Raw genomic sequence first — 18,509 nt, 5'->3', positions numbered from 1 at the left:
GGTCCGATTTGAGGATCAAAGAATGCTCCTCTACACTGCTCACATACACTGCTCACATCTTTGATCTCCTCACGTGCACACTTAACTGTGCCGGCTGCTTAAAATCAATTCTCACTAAAATCTTTAGGTACTTTTCGGACACTGAGGCTTTGTATATGAGGTTGCAAATAGATGTAGTACTTTTTATGTAACAGGAAATCTGTCTTTTTGTCTGACCATTACATACTATCATTTGCCAAAATATCCACAAGCTCTTGCAGGATTTAGGGGGTTTTAATTGTTCATTTTAACATTTCTCTTCTTGTCATTTTTTTTTTCAACTCCTTACGAGTGTTATTTTTATTTCTTTCCTCTCCTCTGCACCTTGTTTGTACTTTGACAAATCTTCCTGTATCTTCCTATCACCTCTATGCCTTTCCCTTTGCCCCACCTCTGGTCTCCCTCCTTTACTTACCCTCTTGCTCCTCTGCTGCTTTTTCTTCCTCCTCAGGTCTTCTGTGCTGGAATGCAGACAGAGGCTCCGCGGGAGTACATCACCTTGGCGACGGGTGAAGGGGAGAATTTTTCGGAGATCTTTGGCTTCAGGTAAACAGGAGGATAACAATAAAAACAGCCATTTTCATTACAAAAACTCCACCTGACTCCTGGCAGTGTTATGTTCTCTGTAAATGAAGAAATTCCATGGAAGTGTAAAGTTAAGCTAAGGTATCTGGCAAACGTGTGTTTTCCCAGGCTCAATGACCCCACCCAGTGTCCAGCCAATGGCTCTAGAAGAGAAGATTGTGACTGTCGAAGAGACTACAGTGCCGCTGGCATCACCACCTTCTCCAAAGTCCGCCTGGACCTCAGCAAGATGAACATCATCAGTAAGTTGCCCACAGTCTCACAGCATCCTGTGCAAAATGTTAACTCCACATTACTTCAAAATGAGAACTTCCTTTGGCATTTAATTATGTTCATGCTCACGAGGGTTAATGGGCTCAAGATGTCTTTAAGGTCCATTTAAGGAACACATAATTACAAGGCTTGAGGGGATTAAATGAAACTGCTCTAACTAGATGGAATTATACTGATATGAGTTTGGCTCAGCCTGAAACGCAGGCTGGATTTATAGGTAAATAGCATAAGATTTGCTCACCATGGCAGATGCAAGTCACGATTATTAAGGTTCATTCGAGCTACTATAGCGACTAATGCCTAGAGAGACCTTTTACGAGATCACTTTGTTGCTTTATCTTGATCTATAGCTACAGACTGGCAGTTTGCGTTTACCCACCAAGGCAAGAGTGTTCCATTTGGTACAGCTGGAGACTGCTACAGTGCCGTTCCTTGTCCGCAGGTGAGGATGATGACATCTATTATAATTATTTTGCTTTTCATATCAAGAAAAGCCAAACTGTGGCAAAAAATAGATAAATAAAATGTCAAATAAACTGCTCAGCTGACCAAGGACTGCTTTTCTTATAATCTAATATCTAATCTATATGATAAGTTGTCTTTTATGTAAATAATACAATTCATTTGCAGTCAAATATATATGTTGTGCTTCTTTATTTTTCTGTAGCTCACTGCACATCAGGCACTTAAAGGTCTCTGTATTACTTTCATTTCTGTCCTTTCTCCATCCATCTGTCCTTTTAGGGCCGCTTTAAGATCAACCTGTCAGGAACAGGGCTCAGGCTAGCTGACGACACCTCTTGGATGTCCCAGGGCACCTTTGTAGTGAAGACGATAAAAAAATCACAGGTAAAACATCACATACATGCCCAGAGGATTAATTCATATACTTGCTTTGTGTTTGCACAGGCTGCAGATTAAGCAGACATAGCTACAAAGGAGGTTCGGTGTTCAGAGCTCCTTGCTGAAAGAGAACCTTTATTGGGCAGCTGCTCTCTCTCAAGTGCCCCCTACAACCACCCTCCACTTTTTGAAATGGAGATCAGGCTGGAGAGTGCTTTTTGGCAGGGCAAAAATAGGAGGAAGTAGAGATGCCAACAAGTGTTCGGAGTCTGACATCCAAAGCCAGCTGGCCCTCCTTTGGGCACTCCAGGCAGTTTAGATAAAGCCTTGTTGGGACAGCGGGATGAAGACAACACTCCAGTGAAAATCAGACAAAGCGCTTACTAGGCGCTCTGGCTTTCATGTCATGGGATAGTGAATTTGGAGCACTCTTCTAATGCAGTTTCCAATTTGCTTCTAGATGTTTGCATGAAACTACTATTAAGTTGCCTGCTTCTGTTACCTATGCTAGTGAAATTCTATTAGCTCACATTTCTAGCTTGTTTCTAAGAGGCTGTTTGCCAACCTTTAGAAACAAACCTGCTTGGTGGGCCTCAGACATTGTGTGTCTTTTTAAAAAAAAACCCAAAAACAACACATTTCAGGGTGCATTTAAATTTACGCGTCAGGATCTTTTCTACAAAGATTCCTAAAATCATTGACAAGAAAAGCAAAACTTTAAAGAGAAGAATTCACTCAGCTTCTTTTGTACCTATCCTCAAATTCTTGAAACAGCAGATAGTCACAGTACCCATGTTATTATTCTCGTGTCCACAGGATGGCAGCAGAGTGTCAGGAATGTGTGGAGGCTATTGTGGTAAATGTATACCGTCCTCTGGTCACAGTCTGCCCATAACAGTGGAATGAACACAAAGCCATCAAACAGGTGAGGTAAACATGGATAACAATATGTAAATATGAAAAATTTTCTGTCAAAAAACAGAACTATAATCTGCTTTTGCGCTCACCGAATGCATTTTTTGATGTACTGCTACTCTGCAGGGTAATTGGCTTTCGTGGCTCATGTCTTCTATCTCTCTTTCTTTGATCTGCAGTGTTGTGTTCAGGTGCTCATTGTGTGAACATGTCCCTCCTTGGTGCTACAGCCAACTTTGAGTTCAAACCGTTCCAAACAACCTCTTTTCCCTCCTGTGTGTTTTTAGCGTAATTTAAAATGATGTAAATACTGTAAAGAGAAGGATAAAATTTATTATTTATTGTACTGTGCCATTTATTTTTTATACTGTAATGTAATTTAAGTGTTTTGTTTTCCAAAGCACCACACCGTGCATCAGGCAATAACACCACACAGTTGCCTTTTTGTGAGATTTTTACCAAAGTAATGCGCTTTGTATTTTGGCATTTGCCTGTTTAACTTTTTAATACTGTCATTACGCCACAGTAATTCTGTTACAGCTATTTTTGTTGTAGTTGCTGTTGTTGGTGGGTAGTTTTTTTTAAAATAACTATTATTAAAGTTGTATTTAATCCAGTAATGTTATTGTGATGCTCACCAGACCTGTGGTTCTCATGCAGCGAGGTGTCTCCAAGCTATCGGCCTTTTTTTTTTATAGCTTCAGAGTTTGTAGACGCATGTGTAGATGGCCATTATGTTGGCCACTGAACGGAGGTGTTCATTTTCCTCCTTTTGTGTGATGAGATGACCTCTTGCAGTAAGTACATCAGACTCTATGTACAGCTACTTCAACTTTTTTCTACACCCTGTCAAAGTCCAAATTTCGCCGCCTCAGCGAGATGTTGTTTGATTTTTGTCAAAATCATCAACAACTACTTCATCTATTAATTGTAGGTTTAGGTCATCAAGCACGTATGCAGGGAAGAGGAGAGTGCATCTTTCGAACTGAGTTACAGCCTCATCAAATGATGAGTACCAGGGTCAGGTGCAATACAGGTCAGGTGTTAGTGCCATGTATTTTTACCGCTATCCTGGAGATGCTGAAAGTTTAGTAAAGGTATAGGTTATAAAAATGGTTGAGTTAAATGGACCAAACATCAGATTCTCTGTGTTCCTGCATATCTCTCAAGTAGCGTGCAGTGGCTGGGGAGAGCCATTAGCTTTTAGATCTTACAAAACAAGCAGGTTATCTTATCTGGAGCAACTTGAAAGAATTTCATAAGAGAGAGAAGGGGGGGGGGAAGACTTCACCTCAGGCCTATAAAATCCTAGCAGTTATTCCGGAGATCCATATAATGTGATGGTCCATCCCTGGAGACACCCTTCAGACTGCTGAGCTCACAGGCCCTGCAGGCCCTGATTTCTGTCCAGATGCTGCTTGCAAACCATTACCTCCTGTACCTCACATTCTTTTATTCCATCTTTGTTTTGAAGAGTCTGTCCAAACTGTGCATACTCATCTGCTCCTGTTTAGATCAACCTGACTTGTTGTTCTGTGTGAAGATATCAGGGTACTTCTTATTTTGTGTAAAAAGTCTGGGTTTTGTATCTATGAAGCCACTGATGTGCAGTATTGTGAGCTGTCCTTGTATTCTGTTTGTTCTGTGTGGTACATCATGCAGCTACATCTGATTAAGAAGCCTTATTTGTGCATGTAAGCTGCTCCATATGGTGCTGTTTCAGTGCCTTATATAAAAATGTGCACATTCAGCCAATGCAGTTTTAATCTGCCGCCAAACAAGTACAAAAGACACAAGGAAGAAGATGTGTTGTGTCTTAATGAAGACCACAGCTGACAGGTGCTCTTCTCACTGCGAATGTCAGAATGCAGTTCTCAGGTGTCATAAAAGAAGGGATTCTTGTATTTAACTGTATTTATCTTATTATTATTTGTTGCATACCTGCTGCATTTTTATCAGACATATAAAAGTGTATTATTGTCTTCATATATATTCTTTGTTTTATATGCAAATATTTATTTTTTTCTTTTCTTGTGAATGTACATAAGCCTCGATCATAAACGACTATGAATCACAGCACAGTATTGCCATAAAATGAAGCATCTCGCCAAGCGTTTGTTGTTTTATGAGTGCGTTTATTTATGTGTGTCATATTTGCATAAATTGTATAAGCACAGTTTGGTGGTGCCGCGTGAAAAGGATGATTTATGTATGAGAGCAGATGAAGCAAAGATTGGTGGGTAATAAAATGCCTGGGGTGCACTTGTCTGTCTGCTTTTTGCACTTATATATCATTTTCACTCCAGTTTGTCCTTCACGTGTCATCTGATTTTAATACCAGCCATAAAAAATAAAATAAAAAAATCATGGGAAGATGATAGTCTGGTTAATGTTTGCACCATAAAATTCTCGCTCCGTAGCACTTCTGATTTATATGGTAACACATTTTATGCCATCGTTGTAGCAGTCGGACTTTTAACCGGGCAAGCGTGGAAGCTAATCCAACCTCTGTCTGTCTTCATAATTGTGAATTATCAGGTCATTTACCAAGTGTCAGCACTGGTCCTCCAAAATAAATCTAATTCACCGATGAGGAGTTTTCAGCAGAAGGAAAATATGAATGTTTATAGTTGGCAGATCCCTAAACTGCAGTGCCAGTTTAGACTCACATCCAGTCATTGTCAGACATTTTCTGTCCATAACAAAATGAAACAAAATCTAAATTTTATAAGTAAATATTCTTCATTTCAAATGAGCACAGAGGAACTTGGCCTCTTGAGCAGATGCACATCGGGCAATATAAACAGAAAGAGTCTGGTTCTTTATTTCTAGGAAAAACTGTAAAACTAATGAATACAGTTAAAGTTCAGAGTCTCCAGAGCCATCCAGTGGACTGGATTCTAGTCTTTGTCAGTCTCGTTCTGTCCCCCGGGCCTTATGTTTAACACTGTCTAAACCAGGTCCACAAAGCTCAGTTCCATGTGGAAAGCTGCACATAAAATAGTTGCTTGATTGTATTCAGCAGACAGTCATCCTGTACGTACGTAACCTGATATTAATATTAAATGGAGCAAGGAATGAAGTGCCAACTGTGTGGAGGCATGAGTATGCAGCACTGACCACCTTGCACCAGCCTCCGTGTTCTAGTTTTTCTTACTGTTTGTGTTGGTATTCCCAGGTGAGCCATAGCAACAGGAGCTGGCCAGTCACTCTGAGGCTGACTCTTCAAATGTCTGTCAGCAGGCTGAGTGAAATGCTGCTTCAGAGCAGCTGTTTAGCAGGAGATGGGGAAAAGTGTGAAAAGGAAAGAGAGAGAAGTCAGTTTGGTGGAGAGAGGAGCTCTCAGCAGCTCCACAAGGCTTGTCTAAACTTAACTACGTGATTCAGGTGTAGATGTGCAAACAGCCCTGGGGTCAGTTGGAGAACTCTGTGTTTCCGCTTTTTAAAAAAGTCTAACAGCGTTGCTATCATGACTGCAGCATGTCAGCAGGTCTCCGTTGCATCAGATATTCCAGAAAAGGAAAGAAAACACTTACGGAGAAGCCTTCTCTCCTCGGCAGATTTAGACAAATGAAATCCTGCTCCGAGTTTCATCACTCCTAAAAGCCAGGATGAATTTCTCAGGTATGGTAAAAATGCATTTAACATAAAGATTTAAAAAAAAAAAAAAACAAGACATGTTTAGCTGGAAGACTGGATCTGCCACTGTTTCCAGGTTTTCATCCAAGATGTCTTATCTGATTAAATGACTGGATTTTACAATGACACACTAATACACTTTTAATCTTTACAGCCTTTATTTGATATAATTTCTTATTAACATCTACTCAGACTCCAGCAGCGTGTTATCTCAGGCTGAATACAAGTTCTTGTTATTTTTCTTCTTATCTCCAGGTTCAGTGATCCACAGCACTCATCAGGTATGTTTCCCTTGAAGAATGAGCACTTTTATCGCTGACTGAAGAAAACCACAGAGGTGCTAGAGGTTTCTCTTTCCTCTAAAATGCCTTTTGATTAGTCTGCAAGTGCGTGACCAAGATAGTTAGGGTTAGGTGGAGACAGAGAACGGGCAATATTTGATACAAGTGTTCCAACAATAAGTCCGCAAACTGACACAGTATATATCAGATTTTTCCACTGTTGGGGAAATGAATAAACGAACATTTACACATTTACATACTCATACTGCGATCAGTCTGTGTAGCCTCCATATTTTCATATGACTGTTTTTTGCACCCTTGTCTCACAGACCTTCCCACAAGGATTATATGTGTGATCTAAGCTGCTGTATTAGACTTTCTCAGAACCTTTGAACGGCATTTCCAAAAGCTTGCGAACAATGACTCAAAATCAGCCCTGTCAGACTTCTGTAGGTCAAAGGTTCACAGGCTACATGGTGAAAAAATATGAGCAAAAATGGACCTAATTAGAAGATCTGAGCGTGTGGCAGCAGCAGTTCACTGTATAAAAAAAACTCACTTTACCCTGTTTAGCATGCAACCAAAAAAGGAGCTTTTCTTGACTGCCACCTAGTTCTTGCATTGCTCCTGGAAATAGCATGAAAGCTGTTTTTGATTCTGCCAAGCTTGTTTAGACTCTTAACCTGAGAGTTAATGAGGGGAATTTTAAAGTCATGAGTCCCCAGGGTCAGCTTCCCTCACCATCATTATCATCATCATTCCTAAAGGTAATCTGGGCTGACTTTGAACTGAGGCTTAGTAGTAAGCCTGAGGCCCGACATGCACGCACAAATAATTTGGATACCCAGATACACTGGCGTTATGTGTTACACTTTTTCCTCAATTGCCTTGCCACATTTTTTGAAACATTATCAAAGCACTTGAAAATGCATTTTCAATAGAAAAATAGAATAGATCTACTATGTATAATAATATCCATCCATCCATCCATTTGCTCCCGCCTATCCTTTTCAGGGTTGCGGGGAGCGCTGGAGCCTATCCCAGCTTGTACAATAATATACTACAGTAAAAAAAAATTATGATTAAAATGAAGAAAACAAAACTGCCTAGGTGTTCTTCTACAGATTACATTGTTTTGTAATCTAATCCATTTTACATCTACTGTTCTGCATTGTTACTGTAGTTGGAATATGTTCCTTGCAGTTTCTTGCCTGTTCCCCTTCCTTTGAATTCCTATTACTATACTGCCACAGATGCTTTCTCTTTTTCTCTTCTGTCACCAAGTTATTTATCTGAGCAGGCTCCTGCATGTTCACAATTTATATTTGTTGCATGCAGTAAATATGTTTCAGAAAATGCTCAAAAATCTTGAGGTACTCCTCATTTCTTTTTCCTTCTTAGCAGCCAGGCTTTGTTTAATTTTATAGTGGTCATGACTAATAGTTCTCCTTCTTTTTCACTCATTTTCAGTGCTTATTTTCAAAATAAGTTTTTTTTTTTTAATCATTGAACAACTTAACACTGACCTAGGAATCATTCAAGCACAAAAAGGCACCTAACTCAAGGTAGGAACCAATGTTGTGTCATAACAGACAATTTGGCAAAGTGTGCATTTTTTAAATTGCATCTTTAAGTAATTTGTTGCTAGCAGCCACTCACAAATGGTCTGAGTGGAAAAATGGCTTAATGAACGGAAGCAGGGAGACAAAACTGGACAGAAAATCATTGGTAACAGGATTTATGGAGTGATAAATCCAAATCTGAAATTTTTGGTTTGAATCATCATCAATATATATGGAGTAGGTCAGGAGAGATGGACAGTGAGTGTCTACAGCTTTCTATAAAACATGGTGGAGGCTTTTTCATGGTTTGGGAATCTTGTCAAAAATGATGGACGTTTGAATACAGAAAGGTAGCTTCAATATTTGATCCACCATGCAATGCCATCTGCAAAATGTCTGCATGCATGGCCAGCGTTCAGCATGCCATTGTTCCCAAACACCGCCAATGCAGAAAAAACTTACCTGGATAGGAAAACACAATGGAACAGTCGGTGAGTGGCCTCCCCAGAGCTCAGATCTAAACATTACTGAAGCAGTTTGAGATCATCTTGATGGAGAATATAACAAAAGGCAGCCAACATGCAAAGAAGAGCTTTGAATATCCTTCAAGACATCTGGAGAACTATTCCTGAAGAATACTTCAGGAAATTACAAGAGAATCAGAATTCTACAAACTCAATGCATATTTGCAGATGTTTCAATGAATCATTGCACTCATTTCCCATTTTCCTGATGCAATATAAAGAAATGAAAGATGGCTAAAGGCCTTTGCACTCTACTGTATGCAACAATGAAGAATCACAATCAAAGAATCACACATTTTCTTCCCCATGTGCTCAGGCAACAAAACACTGAAGAATTTCGTGTAGCTAAAAGGTCAATCAAATGATGAACCCGAGCAAAGGTGAGCTAACCTGAATCTGGAAAGGTAATTGTCTGTTTTGTGAGCAAATGTGGATTCATTTTCCTGTTTCTCTGTTATTCTTTCACACTGCCATCGTTTGACTATTGATGCTTTTTGCCTTCATCCATTGCTACATCTGATTATCTCAAGGTTGTGATTCTGTCCTTAGACAAGCAGACATCTCCCAGTTTGTCTGTCTGCTCCTTGTTTCATCCTCTTTAAAGGAAACAACACCTGCAGGGTTGTCTGTCTTCGTTCTTATCAGCCAAAACCCAATCTGACAAGAGACGCTTTTTCAAACAGTCTAAACAGATGTCGAAATTCAGCCTCCTTTTCTTAAGCTGTGCACAGCAGCAGTACGACTGCAAGTCTCTAAACTGACCGTGGAGTTGTATTAGTCAGCAGTGACATTTGTGCAATCTTACCACTTCATTTAAAAAAGAAAAAAAAGAAAAGAAAAAGGAACCCCATTACGTCTAATATAAACGACCAAAACGGTGCACAGCAACCATCACACATTACTGTTGCATCCCTGAACTTTAAGTTGGCTGTCAGAGCAGCATAAAAGCTGCCTGTGAGTCAGATCAGTCTTACACTGATGTTAAAAAGCCTTTTCTCTGGTGATAAATGGAGGGCGATTGTTGGAGAGTCAACGCTGTCAGACCAAAGAGAGGAAGGCACGGAGGAGAGCTCAGTGCAGGTTTGTGGTAAAGTAAAAGAAAGATTGCATTATTTTCTCGCTTTTTTCTTTTTCCGTTTTGTACCAAAGTGCTATCATTAATTCATTCTAATAGAGGAAAAACAAGAAACAGGAACATGTATTTCCTCAGTGATAATTCTGTTATTTGTACCCATCCACTGTAATAAGTGGACATCTCTCTCTCTCTTTTAAAAATATGTGACTTTTAAAACTTGCTCAACTTTCAGCCCAAGTTTGCTGTTAGCTTTTAAGTAAAACACAGCAAATTAATTAATTAATCACCACTTTCAACAAAATTTTGTAATAACCTGTTTTCTTTATTTCTTTTTTTTGTCCAATAGAAGAAGAAGAAAACCCACACTGACAGATTTCCATTGGCTGTGGATAAACAGGGTGGAGCTGTTACCCGGAACAGCGAGGCTTCATTCATTAATGAAGGAGGTTAATAGGGCAGGACAGCCGCCAGCGCTCTGCGCACTTTTAGACAAATCTTGACAGGTTTTTTTTTTTTTTTAATTATTCTTGTTATTGTTATTTTTAATCCCGAGTTTTCTCTGTGCTCAGTTTGTCTCTATAGCGCACGCCTGTACATCTGCTCTTCTGGGTTCAAGCGGTCATGTTCAGTCGCAGCTCCAAGAGAAGAGATCCCAGCAGATCGGTAAGTTGGCAGGATAAAGTTAGTAGAGGTTTGATGGTTTCCATAGCGCTGCTTCAGCTCCCACTGCACGCGGTATGCTCGTGTTTGTTGTGTGGTTTTCTTCTCTGTATCTGCTCTGCCCTGTTGCTAAGGAGATCCAGTATAATCTGAGCTGTCGAGATATGTAACTCAAGATGTGACACAACAGCACAGTCAGCATGATGATGTTTTCTGTTGCGCACAGTTGCTTTCTGAGCGAATTCTGAAGCGCACACACATATTTCCATTACAAATACCCCCCATGTGTTTTTAAGTCATATTAGGGACGTCATTTAAAATAGTGTTACACTGTAAAAATGCAATGCGTTCAATGCGTTAAATAGTCTAAATTACCAGCTAATTAACGACAGTCGTTTAAAGCCCCATGCAGTGAGGAGTTTGGGGGACCTGCTATTGTGACCTGTGTTTCTTTCTATAGAACCCTGCAGATGAGACTCAGAGAGGACAGCCCTGTGTCAGCTGTGGAGAGCAGTGTCCTGGCTTTGCCCTGCACAAATGGAGGTACAGCACTTGTTCACCCAGATGGGTGAGCAATCCATATCACACCAGTGATGGGGGAAGGTCCAATGTTTCTTTTGTTTTTTACATCTTTACAAGTCACTGAATTCATTCATTGAAAAGGGTTAAAGCGAGAGTCATTTGCCGTGCTCCTGCACCCAGTTTGGCAAAGCAGCCGTTCTTAACACTGTGATTTCTTCTTCAAGAACTCTTCCAAACTCTTGGGCTGTTGAATAGAGTCAGCCATGCATCATACTGTGAGGAAACAATTGTTGTGCCCCTGTGTGCTCCAGGATAATAGTTTTACAGTAGAGACCATTCATGCAGCAGGAAGGATTCAAGCCTGCTGCTTCTGCAGTCACGCTGTCACAACTGTGAGGGTATAAATGTGCTTATGCTGCGAAACAAACTGCATATTGTTGGAAGACGTAATCCTGCTGTGGAGTACGGGAGGATTGGGTTAGAGTGTGAATGCCGGTGACTGTGCTTGTGCAACTGTGGAGATGCTGTGAGCATTGGAAAAGAATAGGCTGCCTGACCCCACCTCCTAGTAAGGCTTACATGGAGAAGAGAAGTTCCAAGATATAAGTTCAGTAACACTGAGAAGTTTGTGTTTTTACACCTGTGCAGCCTATAAAGTATGACCTTGTTCTGCAGCATGTTAGAACTATTTTAGTACCATTTTTCTCACAGATGTAGAACGCATCAAAAAGACGTTATAACTCACCGCAGTGTTTTGGTAAAACAAAAGTCAGCTGGGTCGGAGACATTTCATTCAGAGAGCGTGGATTTATGAAGTGTTTTGTCTGTTTGATAGGAATCCACAATAGGCTGGGAGTTTCTGAGCCATAAAGACCATCAAGTCTCCTTTGCCGGTAACTATACAGAGGCAACGGCAGCCTCAGGAATGCAGCCTTTAATTGCTCGTCTGTGCAGTCCCACAATAAAAAGTCAACCCACTCCCCACCCTCTAGCCCCACCAAGCTGGAATAAAAAGTCAGTGGACACAGACTGCCTGCAGGAACACGACTGTGTGCTGAGGCAAAAGGCTGTTTTATTGCTCCAGCAAGTCTTTGTGTCTGAGGCTAAACAGAGAAAAAGACAGGGTAACTTCTTAAGGAATGTCCTACTTCCATACCAGGCCAAACTTAATGGGTTTTCATGCTTAAAAAACATTATTATCCTTTTTTTAAGGCGTAGTTGTAATGTTTTGCAATGCAGTGGACTTAAAGTGACCCTTGGGTCAGAGATAGGAATGAGAAGGGGGGAAATGTGTGCGTGCATGTGTGCACACTTACTGTGTGCTCTGGTCACAGTAGCTGTTTGACAAAAACAACACACATTTGTAATAGATTATGTGGTAATATCCACCCTACTGGATGATCTGCCGTGACATTTTGGTTCATATATCCATGTATGCTGAAGGTTGACGCTTTGCTGATGGACTCAACTTAAAACACTGTTGTACTACTCTTAGTCTTTTCTTTAAGCTGAATTTAAATTTGATGACGAGCTTGATTTCCTATCTGGGATAATTTAGGATTAGTCTTGGGAGTTATTGGGATTTCAGGTGGTTGCTCTCTTTGTGTTGCTGCCAAATTTCTTAATATAAATTTAAAACGCTGATAAATTTATGTAATTGAAAAGAGAATTTCAGCATTGACATTTTCTTTGCCATTTAATCCTCTAAATGTAATGTGTATGTGTTAGTCCGTAGGAAAATTACTCCTCTGCATTTAACCCATTCACCCAGTGAGGGGAGCAGTGTGTAGGGACGGTACCTTGCTCAGGGGTACCTCAGGGTATCCATTCAGTGGAGTCGAACCCCCGACCTTCTGATCATGGGGCAACCACTCTACCTACTGAGCTATCCCTGCCCTTATATTGTCTATCATTGTGTATTATATTGTCTATCCCTTGTTCTTATATTGTGTTATTTGCCATTTGATAAAGTAGCAAAAAATACCATTCTAAATCTGAGGGTAAATGCCCCCTCTGATTATTATCTTTCCCAAATACAGTCTGAAATATTGGGATATGTTTTTTATAAGAATATTAAGAGGAGTAGAATAGGAGGGATCATGGCTGAATGTCCTGTTAAAAATTTGAATGGAGTAAGGGGTCTGGTTAAATCTCTGACATTTCCACATTTTTATAGAAATTAGCTAATCGTGCTAAAGTGAGGAGACAATCCCTTTGAGAATATGCTATAGCTGTTGTTTTACTCAAATGCGATCATAATAATTATTACTGATAAATCCTTCATTTATCTCGCTGAGATTGAGAGCTCTTTTTCTGGAGAGACCTGTGTACAAAAATAAAAACATGGACAGACCAAAGTAAACCAAATGGTTCCGGTCTGCTTAATGTTAAAGGTTCAGTGGAAGGTCCAGGACATCTAAACGTCTTTTGGGATCTTTGAAGTTGCTGTCCTGATGTGGATACAAAATGGACACATGAAAGAGTTTCGGTTTGCTGGCTGCTTGTGTGTTAGTGTCCATGTGTAACAGAGTAAGCCAAGTTGGCTGCTCTGGGTAGGTTAGTGATAGGAGCGGATTCTCTTCGCTCAACATGTTCCTGCTAAATATTTAATACTTGCCTTTGGCTTGATTGATTTTCTTTGTACTAATGAGACTCATTACCAGCCTTATTAACATTAACCCTGAATGTGAACGTTGCTGTCTGACCCGCCGGATCACATGACTCTTCTGCATGACACCAGTGTGTTTTCACACCTGAAAAGTTACTGTCGCTTAACCTGTTTTTAACCTGTTTTTGAAGCCTTGAGTCAGTCCAGGCATGAATCAGACTGCAAATCCAATGGGATCTTGCCATTAGCAGTTTTTCATTTCCTCCAGCAGCACAACATAAAACTTAATTTAAGGCAGTAGGTTTAGTTCAGGTTTTGCCAGAGCTGACTGGCGCTGGACAAAGCCTGCCCTTGTGTGCAGCGACGCTTTGGCTGAAACTTCAGCTGGCTAAAAGCAGTACTGAGCAGATAAAGAGAGAAGCAGAAAAGGACAGAGGAAGGAGGAGAGATGATGTTTGCAGGAGAATAAGAGGGATCACGGTTGAGTTTTAACCCGGCCCTGAATGGCTTGCTGACGTCTGTCCCCTCGGTAACCTGGTGTGATCTGCATAACACAGGCTGGGCCCCTCAATTCACTGTGTTAACAAGACGATCTGGCAAATAAAACTGTCAGGGTGCCCGGCCATTTGAATGGGTTCTGGCTGTTGCAGCACTGAAGAAGACTCAGTTTTAGGTGAGGGGGAAGGGAGAAGGAAGCCAGCGGTGGCCGGTGCCAGATAATGGAAACTTTAGATTTATCACCAAAGCTGTGTCAGTGTATTGGCATGTAGATGGTAAGCATCTTTGCTTGATAGTTTCCAGGGATGAAAACATTCCCTGACCTGCTGTGTTTTCTCCTTTTCAGGGCTTGTTTGGATGCAGAATGCGTCAGCAGCGTCTCCTAATAGCATTCATATGGGTCAGGAAGCGAAATACTTTACTAATAAACTTGGCTTTTTAATGTGTGAATGGCATGTTTTGTTTCTGCCCTTTGGCGGTTTATTTTGAAGGGGTTTTATTTTGACAAACCTGCAGGAACTTTGGTTCTATGCCTGATGTTTACAGATAATGCAAGCCTAGGGAGCTTTGACTCCGTGATATCAATCATAGTTTGACCTTTAGGTTTTCGGACGGTCTCGGGCTAAAGTCAACCCTTCCTATTTCTCTGCTTTCATTAACTGCTGGCTTTGTCCCTCCCTCCTTTCCCCCTGCCATTTCTCCTCATATTCCTCTTTATCCGAATCACCCCATAATTGACTGTAACAGGCTGGTCTAGATGGGGATTACGTATGTTGGTCACGTAAATGAGGATGGCCTACGCATGTCGCCGGCTGATTTCCTGCAGGGCTGGTGGTTGCCTGTTGAATTCCAATGATATCCTTGAATCAAAATTGAACAGCCAGGCTGAGATTATAGACTTGAGCAAAATTCCTGTACTATGCCTTCTCTTCTGCATTTGGGAATTTTAATGATAAGCATGGGTAAAGGGATATTTGTTTGAAACAAGCACACGATTCTAACATATTCCCTGCTTTCTAATACTGATTGTGCACATTGTTGCAGAAAATACACGAACACGTTTATTGCTTCTTTTTCCCGACACAATAGTATCGACTGATCTCATCCACTGTGATGGACTGGCATTATACTGGATTTCTTCTTTTTTTCCTTTTGGTTTGGGACTCATTTGTAGAATCTGTGAGGACGGAGCCTCACATCTGGTTTAGATGCAGCTTGTGGTGCATTCACCAACAGATCAATTTGATCCCTAAGAGAAGGATGGGTGTAGGTCACAACAGCAGGCGGCGTCATATCATCCACCAGGTGGGTTCTGGAAGTGTAACAGGACCCCCTGAGAGGTGTTGGGTTTCTAAACTCTGTGCTTGCGTAATTGGCTTTTGTAATTCTCTATCATTAGAGCTGTAGTTGTTTACTGACAGACTACGCACAAGTAAAAGTAGATTCAGTGATTAAAAAACTGTGTGCCTTCAGTTTACATTATTCACATGCCAAGTTTCAAATAGTTTAATATAACATATTATATAATCACTGTGTGTGTGTCTGTGTGTGGGGGGATGTAAGAAATGTCATATAACACAATTTATTAACAATTGTAAAATGGTTTTAAATTTCAACATTCTTAAAAAGCAAAACTGTAAAGACCAGTATATTCATATACTACATATCAATATGATCTAAAAAGCATTTTTTAAAAAAAAAAATTGTTTTCTTGTTTATGTGTTGAAAATAAACTGACCAGCAGGGGGCAAACATGTCTAATAGACACTGAACTGTATTAACCACTTTGTTTACTGGTTGATTGGCTCCATTGTCTTTTAATTCATGCCGTCAGCTTGTTAATTCTTTTCAAAAGGATTCCAAATTCTTAACAGTTCCCCATCTCTTCCTGAGGTATGACATTAACTCATTATGATAATTGCCATATACAAGTTTGGCTTTTGGCCCAACATCCTGATAAGCCTTCAGCTCTCTCTAGCTTTAACTTTTCCAACATTAACAAACATTGGTAACTCCCCTTGATTTACATTCTAGTCATGCTCATTCATCCTGACGTTCGCCCTGGTGGTGATCCATACCTTAAAGGCTTTGTGTGTTGAGCTGCCTTTGAACTGTCATTGAGAATAAAGCCAGCAGGTCAACAAGTGTAACTGTCTGTCAGCTATGACTGTACAATATTTTGTACTAATCCAAGTTAGTGTGGATACCTACAGAATAAGTGGAAGGGGAATCCATGACAAACTTGCATTTGATCCTGTGGCAACCTTTGATATATGTTCATTTAGTGTAACTTAAACTGAAAAAGGGGGAGACACTAAAGTCATCAGGACTGACTTTATGCATATCTCTATTCAGACTGTCTTAACCCTCCCTGCAGCCTTGTACCCATCCCTATTGCACCCATTCCTACAGCAAACATGACTAAGAACTGAAATAAATAAAAAGCTCCTGGAGACTGCAAATAGTTTCTTGATTCGTCTTTTAAAGGACTGATAAGTCATTGAAGCCGCAAAACAAATTCTTTGACTATCAGTTCATCAGTAAACTGATTTCTCAGTTCAGGAATAGGTGGGTGGTTAGACTGACAGGGAAGGTGAGACTGGTGGAAAATGAAAGATTGACAGTAGTATAATGTCACCTTGTTCTGCCTCTAAAATGAAATGCAAGGGTAATTAGCTTATACTTACCCCAGTCAATAGTTTCCATTGCTTGTTTCCTGCTCATACACCTGTAGTCATTCTGTCTCATAGTGCCACTTATCACTGCTTCACCTCAGCTCATTAACCCTTCATCTTGTGGCCTCCTCTCTCAGTCCTGGCATCCTTCCATTCATGCATCTCCTCATCTCTGCAGTTTAAAGACTGCCAGACCGCTGCGGAGGTTTACACAGTGCTCCACTTCAAAGCCTTCTTTGATTCTCTCCTCTTGTTTTATCCACCCCCCCATCCTCAGTTCTCACCGTCTAGCCACCTGTTCTCATTCAGGCTGGGTGTGGAAGGGAAAAGCCTTAAGGAGCTGTGCTAACACCACAATTTGAACACACAATCCTACAGGCATTTCTTGTCTTTGGAATACTTCCTCAGCTGTGGTGATTTGGAGGGGATAAAATGTTCTTTGGTTTTGGGTTTTTTGGGGGTTTTTTGCAGCCAACAGAGGACAGCATTGTACAAGTGCAACATGGATTCATCCAAGTTGAAATCCTCATTGACTAATGTGTTAACTGGAATATCAGAGATGAGAGATTTTTCCATAATAGCAAAGCTTCACACCTGCCGCACTAGAAGACACTGGCGTGGTGTGGATCATTATTTTATTGGGGAAAACTCATAAGTTAGGAAAGGGTGACAGTTTCCTTTTGACATTCCCATTACTTTAATTACTTGTGCTGTTTTTTACAGACCCCCAAATCCCAGTGGAACACAAAGCCTTGTTTGTCTTAATTGCAAAACAGAAGCTTGATGACTCTGCATTGTTAAATTATTTGATTGGTTTATTGATTCAGCCAGCCCCCTCAATATTGGTTGGCTTAAGTGGCATGTGGACCTAAGAGAATTGAGTGTCATCTATTAGTCAAGAAAGGAACCGGATAACCTCTCTATCAAAAAGGACTGAGTTTGGACCATGTCGATGCGTCACTTTGACCAAGTTTGTTAGCTGAAAAAGGAAATTCTAACGTGTTGGATGAATTGCACACATCGCCACAGCTTTGACCCTTTATCTTCTATTCCTCCAAAGCCCCTTTCACTCTTCATCTTTGTCTCTTTTCCCTTCCCACGTCTGTCTCTGTGTGTAATTTGTCGTCATCTGAAGAGTGGGCGAGGTGTCGTCTTCGTTCTGCTTGCAGGTTTGCGTGAGTCAATGCTGAATCTAATAGGCATGCTGGATGAGCTGTAATGCTCTGCTACTGTTCTGCTGGTTCATGGACTTTGTCTGTTGTGTATCTGGCATTTTCTTAAGCCCATGTGTTTGTGTGTGCTCATAGAGCTGTGTGTGTGTGAGAGAGAGAGAGTATTAATAGCAGAGAGGCTCTTAAGTGAAGCCTATATTTCATGGATGAGAGAGTAGGCTGGCTCTCATTGCCAAACTGTACAGGTATCTATCAACTGATCTGAGTGCAGTCAGAATGGAGAGGGGGCAGAAAAAAGTCGAAGACAGCTCTGAGGCATGGCCAGCTACCTCTGATAAAGGCCAGAAGTAGCACTGCCTCACCAAAACATTAGAACTCACACACACCAGCAAATGGATAACATTTTATTTTTATGGCTGTGGTTGTAAATTTTGGGGGCATTTTGGTATTGAGAAAGTGTTTGGAAACATTCTGCTATAGCTGGCAGGTCCGTATTCATTCCTATGGTGTTTTAGTCAAAAACTGGTGTCAATAACTATATTTAAGAATCTGATGGTTATTTATTGATTATTCTTATTAGTTTTATTTATTTGTATGTGCTCTTTTTTTTAATAAGAACCTCAGTTGAGATATTTGGA

General features: G+C 40.6%; 2 protein-coding genes across 2 annotated transcripts in view; both read left to right on the top strand.

Annotated features, from left to right (window-relative positions):
- The window catches only part of adamts9 (ADAM metallopeptidase with thrombospondin type 1 motif, 9), a 42,035-nt gene extending 37,036 nt beyond the window's left edge, over window positions 1–4,999 (top strand). Inside the window, exons 35-40 of the mRNA XM_040029212.1 lie at window positions 491–585; window positions 733–866; window positions 1,248–1,339; window positions 1,642–1,746; window positions 2,557–2,665; window positions 2,835–4,999. Of these exons, the coding sequence (XP_039885146.1) occupies window positions 491–585; window positions 733–866; window positions 1,248–1,339; window positions 1,642–1,746; window positions 2,557–2,646 (516 nt within the window). The 3' untranslated portion in view covers window positions 2,647–2,665; window positions 2,835–4,999. The remainder of the gene's footprint in view (window positions 1–490; window positions 586–732; window positions 867–1,247; window positions 1,340–1,641; window positions 1,747–2,556; window positions 2,666–2,834) is intronic.
- Window positions 5,000–10,191: 5,192 nt separating this feature from the next.
- Window positions 10,192–18,509, top strand: part of prickle2b (prickle homolog 2b) — an 85,113-nt gene continuing 76,795 nt past the window's right edge. The window contains exons 1-2 of the mRNA XM_040029206.1: window positions 10,192–10,399; window positions 10,857–10,939. Coding sequence (XP_039885140.1) covers window positions 10,358–10,399; window positions 10,857–10,939 — 125 coding nt within the window. The 5' untranslated portion in view covers window positions 10,192–10,357. The remainder of the gene's footprint in view (window positions 10,400–10,856; window positions 10,940–18,509) is intronic.

This window comes from Simochromis diagramma, unplaced genomic scaffold (genome assembly GCF_900408965.1).
Source record: "Simochromis diagramma unplaced genomic scaffold, fSimDia1.1 OVJJ01000483.1, whole genome shotgun sequence".
Lineage (NCBI taxonomy): Eukaryota > Metazoa > Chordata > Actinopteri > Cichliformes > Cichlidae > Simochromis > Simochromis diagramma.
Note: the sequence above shows the minus strand (reverse complement) of the source record. Positions and strands in the feature narration are given on the sequence as shown.